General features: G+C 41.8%; 1 protein-coding gene across 1 annotated transcript; it reads left to right on the top strand.

Annotated features, from left to right (window-relative positions):
• The first annotated feature begins 400 nt into the window (after nt 1–400).
• Nucleotides 401–4,347, top strand: LOC117846398 (uncharacterized). Its single transcript, XM_034727554.2, has 2 exons — nt 401–695; nt 3,005–4,347. The coding sequence occupies exons 1-2, from the start codon at nt 555–557 to the stop codon at nt 4,064–4,066; spliced, it is 1,203 nt and encodes a 400-aa protein (XP_034583445.1). The 5' UTR covers nt 401–554; the 3' UTR covers nt 4,067–4,347.
• Nucleotides 4,348–5,524: the final 1,177 nt, after the last annotated feature.

The raw sequence follows: 5,524 nt of genomic DNA, 5'->3' as shown, positions 1-5,524 counted from the left end.
TCTGACCTGGCTGTGGAGTTTTGAGTGGAGATCGATCCATCCGTCAGATTTCTTCTCCTGGTAAGTAACCCTAGCGCGGCTTGCTTGATGGATTCCACTCTCGCCCATCAAATCACATCTTTGCTGCGCCGTGCGCCGCTGGTGAGAATTCTAACAAATCGTCAGTTCGATCAGGCTCGTTCCGATGGATCTGATCACTTGACTCCGCCAAAACTCGGTACCAAAAATAAACCAAAGGTGAGGGTTTCTGCAATTCAGTGAGAATTCCCTGTCGTTTATTTCGTCCAAGTTGCACTAGACTTTGATTTCTGGTTCTCATCCACTTACTGGATGGTTTGGTCTCTTAATTTTTATTAACACATAAACCTCTCCAACCTTGCAGGCTGATCTGGTCTCTTGGTTTCGTGGAAGTGATCTGCTGGCAACGGAGGCTCATCGGTTAAGCAGACTGGCCGGATCATGCTTCTTTCAGTGTAAAACCTTGGATCTCGTAGGTGTGATACGTTCCTTGGAGTGCAGGGAATCGTGTGTTCCTGCTCCTTGCTTCCACAACCATGGAGAGTGGGGGCGAGATCGTGCCTGTCCACAACAGCGTTGACACTTTGGACGCAGCGGCTGCCGCCATTGAAACTGTGAACGCAGCAGCTGCCGCCATTCTCACAGCAGGGAGCCGCAGACAACATGACGTACTGCCGGTTTGTGCTTCAACACCTTACTGCATGTTTCTTTTCCTTATCAACATTAGGGATGTCCTGCATGGATTTTGGTTGGATCACTTATGTATTAATGATTGCGTAGCTGAAACAGCTTAGTAGATGTGATGTATTTAAACATTTGTGACTGCATGTTTCTGTGGCTTTATTCATTATCAACTGCTAGAAAATAACATCTCATGCAACATGTGTCACGGAGGGTTTCTTGCATGTACTTGATTGTACTGCGTTGCAATTATTAACGGACGCATGTTGCTATGCAATCATTCTTTCTAAATCTGGTCATCAATAAATGTTCCAAATATTTAGGGATCTTATACAACTGATATGCATAGATTGCCAACAAAGTACTTCAATTGTATCAATTTTGAGTTTTATACATGAAGTACACTAAATTTTAGTTGAAGGTGGTGTTTTCGGAACCATCTGGTCAATTCTAAAGTGGCATTCTCATGCCACTCGACTGAGTAATGGGTTCCTTTTCTGTAATTAGTAGTTTGTCCATAGAAATTAAGTGTGAAACAATGTCTGACAAAATTTGGCTCGGATTTAGTTCATGCATCAAAATCGATGGTTCTTCTGATCCCAGCATTATTCTTCCAAGAAAGCAAATGAATGGTACCGCAGGTTGCTATTATGTAGTACCTGTCTTCACACTTTATCTTTGGTGAGGTAGATGCTACTCAATCTCAGTATTCTTCCTAGAAAGCGATCAAATAGTACCACAATTTGTTATTTTGTATGTGTGTTTGTTTTTACCTTTGGCATGATAGATGCTGCTCCAGAATGTTGATCTCAGGATTCTTTGTAGAAAGAGAATGAATAGTACCACAGTTTGCATTTATCTAGTATTTGGGTTCATGTCTTACCTTGGCAAGAGAGATGCTGCTACAGAATGTTGATCTCAGGATTTTTCCTAGAAAGAGAAAGAATTGTATCACAGTTTGATATTATGTAGTATGCTGCTCTAGAATAATGTTTATCATTTCTTTCAACAATTGCTTCTTACTACCTTCACTTAGTTGATTTTGCCAAATAAATTTTGTTTTTCACTTAGCTGAATTGTAGGGTTTAGGGTTTAGGGTGCTAAAGATTTTGTTTTGTACAACTAAATCGATGTTCTTCTTATCTCAGGATTCTTCCTAGAATGTGAATGAATGCAAGGGATTTATTGTTATTATGTATTGTTTGTGTTCTTATTTATAAAGATGCAGCTCTAGAATATATGTTATTTATCTATTCATTTCTGTGTATACTTTGAATATCTATGATGGAAAAATTGTGTGCTTTCTTGTTCACTTGGTTGACCTGTATTAATTCTTTTGTCACATTGTTTTCAAATTCGTGATAAATTAAAGTATGAGCGCCTCTATTTTAAAACACGACAAATGAAACCAAGTTTAGCCACCATACCTTTTATTTTACTTCAATGCATGCTCTTGTTGAGAAAATCTTTATATAGAGATGAGTACTGCATTTGGCACTTACACAGTGCCATGTTTTCATAGTATCAGCATGGAAACGGTATGTGAACAAGGAGTAATGCATTAGAAAGAAAGAGGAAGAGTTAAAACAGCTATGTTGAATTATTCAAGGGATCAGATAGGATAAAAAGATTCATTCTTTGTTGTATATTCCATGCTATTTGTTTCAATTTTAATCCCCAACCTTAGGTGCCGTTCTTTTCAGTACAGGCTGCTTTCATGTTTTTTCTCTCTTGGTATATTTATACGTTTCCCTCTTCTAGCTTGTCTGTTTTTGAAAAATAAGGTGATTTGATTCAATCTTGTCAATTGTTGGTCTCCATGCTTCTTGAACTGTACATGCGGTGAAGTTTCTCTATTAATAACCTTCCATTTTTTATAATATTGATTGATGCTCCATGGTGTGCACACGGTTTTAGAGCACCTTTGGGGGGGGGGGGGGGGCGGGGGCGGTTCGCGGGCACGTGGCTTATGTGGAAAATGTGTGATTGATGCTCCATATATTTTGTCAATCTATGTAGTTGCAGATCTTTGCGTGTAATTTTTCTAAAGCTCTAGTGATTTCATTTACTTTTCTTTTATGGTTATATGTGATGAAATAGCTCTTGGACATTTGATTGTACTGCTCTCTGGCTAATGATTGCTTATGCGTATTTGGTTCTCTCCTTATATTGTGAATTTCCATGTTCATTGGTGAACTTTTATGACGACAAGGACAATCATCTCATACCCCATTCTTGATTGCACATAATAACCTGCAGTATGCTCTCTCTCTCTCTCTTTGCTAACTGCTTTGTTTGTTTGCAGCGAAGGAAATGGGCTGATCGGTTGGGCATGTACTTCTGCTTTGGGTCTCAGAAGAATGGGCGACGCATCAACCATGCTGCACTTGTCCCGGAACCCACACCTCCAAGGACAGATGCACCTGCAGGAGAAATTCCAAACCACCCACCGCCTCCTGTATTCCCGTTTGTGGCACCTCCATCCTCTCCAGCTTCTTTACTCCAATCAGAACCCTCATCTATTGCACAATCGCCAAGCAATGACGCTCAGCCATTTTCACTGAATTCACCATCCCCGACTAGTCCACCATCCATATTTGCTATTGGGCCGTATGCAAATGAGACAGAGGTAGTCTCACCTCCAGTGTTCTCGGCCTTCACAACTGAATCATCAACTGCTGCTTTCACTCCACCGGAATCTGTCCATCATTTGACAACCCCTTCCTCTCCGGAGGTCCCATATGCAAAGCTTCTGACTTCGGTCGACAACAGCCAGAATGGTGAAACAGTTGATCTTCAGTCGTATCCGAATTGGCCAGACAGTCCAATAGTGCACCTGATATCTCCATGCTCAGGTTATTCTGGCACTTCCTCCCCATTCCCTGACCCTGAGACGCCAAAGATATTTGATGTTGAGGGCACTGGAACACAAAAGTTGATGCCGCGCAACATGCGCAATGGTTATTTCCTTTTGGATGGCCACATTACAGCAGCTGTACCAGTTGCAGACTTCTCTGCCCGCCTTCACCACAATGATCATGATATGGATCACCTGGTATCATTTGACTTGACTGTAGCAGATGTGGCGCGCCGCCTAGAGAAGAAAACTGCTATTCTTGGGGATTCTGCCACAACATCTTTTCGTTTTGCCCCCAGCAGTGGCGATCACAAGAGAGATCTATACCATGACTTACCTGAGAAAGTAAGGCAGTCCCTGTCCCTTCGACTGCCCAGGGAGTTCAACATCAATGTCATTGATGCTCCTAATGTGGAGCCAACCCTAGGGAATGACAAGGTTGCTGCTGGGATCACTGTGGAGCTGGAAAAAGCCCGGTCCTATCCAGTGGTACAGCAGGGGGCCAGCTAACCTTTGCACTGACCATAATCTTACAGGATGAGGGAGTGAGCTTCTGCTTCTCACTACCAGATCTTTTGCCGCTGCTTCAGTACCTGATTTTCGCAGATACTACTGTGGGGGATGCAAAACTATGTTGAACCTGCAGTTAGTGATAATTCAAAGTTGGATAGTGATTCCAAGTGAAGCTATATCATGATAAGATGCTCAAGGATTCTGGAGTCTCTTTGGTTATGTTTAACCGGAAAACTTTTAGCGGTGTAGTGTGTGTACCTGTCTGCCTATCTGTCTGTCTGTGCATGTATGTATGTATGTTGAAACCTGTGCATTGACTTGGTGTTTCATCTGTAGTTAAAAAGGGTGGAACTCCCAAAAATTGTTGGTACTATATCCTGTGGTTAGTCGGGTCATGCACTGCATATTTCTTCGTTTAGCTTTGCATATCCCTTGTATTAATTGAGTAGCTAGCCTGCATTGATCGCTGCTTTCTTGGTCTGAGCAATATAAAATGCAGCAGAATATCTGGGCGTCCCACAGGCGGATGCCAACGCTGTGCCTGCTGATGATGCCGTTGGGGTAGTAGCCGAGCTCCCACACACGGGCGATGATGACCCTGAAACGACAGCCTTTGCCAGTAGGGAACTTCGATCTTGTCAGTACCGGCTGATCTCGAACAGTTTTCTTCCTGCTTAATTGGTCATCAGGGCTCGATCCGGACCTGGTTCAAATTTAATTAACTGTAGAACCGCATGGCATGGGCCCATATGAGTAGCAATTTTTTTTCCCTGCTGAACTCAAATTATCCCCCAGAAATAAGAAAGATTCTGCACGAAAATTACCCCCAAAAATCAGATTTTCTGAACTCAGATTTTCCTTTGCCTGTCTAGGAATCCTTACCACCTGCACAGCAGGGCTTTGCCACGGCTCTGAACAGAATGGATATGTTACGCTTGAAATCCCTGCGCTCCAAATTGGTCTTTGATGTATTACTGAAAAGGCTGTAAGTAGGCAATAGAATGTTATAGATTTTCTAAAAAATCATTTTTAATGAAAATTTCCTAAATAATCTTGCACCGAAGACACCAGGAGCCTGGATGAACAGAAGGATGGAGGACATCAGTTAGAGGTACAAGAGTGGTGAAAGCACTGGCAATAGACGTCTTCCTGAATTTGTCTACATTCAACTGAGTGATGAGATCTAGCATCAACCATTGTTTACTTAACGGCGTTTAAATACTGTTTAAATTCTACGCAACTGATAGGGAAAGGTGAACTGTGCTCCGGTAACGAAAAGGCCTTGAAAAATAATTCACAATAATCTTATATGTTCATTGTAGTTTACAAATATTTTCCAACAAAAATAGTGGTCATCAGATTATGTCATGTCGAGTACTGTATGAACAAAATGTAAGTGAAAATAAATCAATCCTTAACGTCCGTCCGCATCGTTGAGTCTAACTTAAAACCACT

This window comes from Setaria viridis, chromosome 2, assembly GCF_005286985.2.
Source record: "Setaria viridis chromosome 2, Setaria_viridis_v4.0, whole genome shotgun sequence".
NCBI lineage: Eukaryota > Viridiplantae > Streptophyta > Magnoliopsida > Poales > Poaceae > Setaria > Setaria viridis.
Note: the sequence above shows the minus strand (reverse complement) of the source record. Positions and strands in the feature narration are given on the sequence as shown.

Bases quoted from the DNA above. Each gene is read 5' to 3' on its own strand.
- LOC117846398 (XM_034727554.2), top strand. From the start codon at position 555: ATGGAGAGTGGGGGCGAGATCGTGCCTGTCCACAACAGCGTTGACACT. The intron at 696-3,004 runs GTTTGTGCTTCA...GTTTGTTTGCAG, and splicing joins GACAACATGACGTACTGCCG to CGAAGGAAATGGGCTGATCG.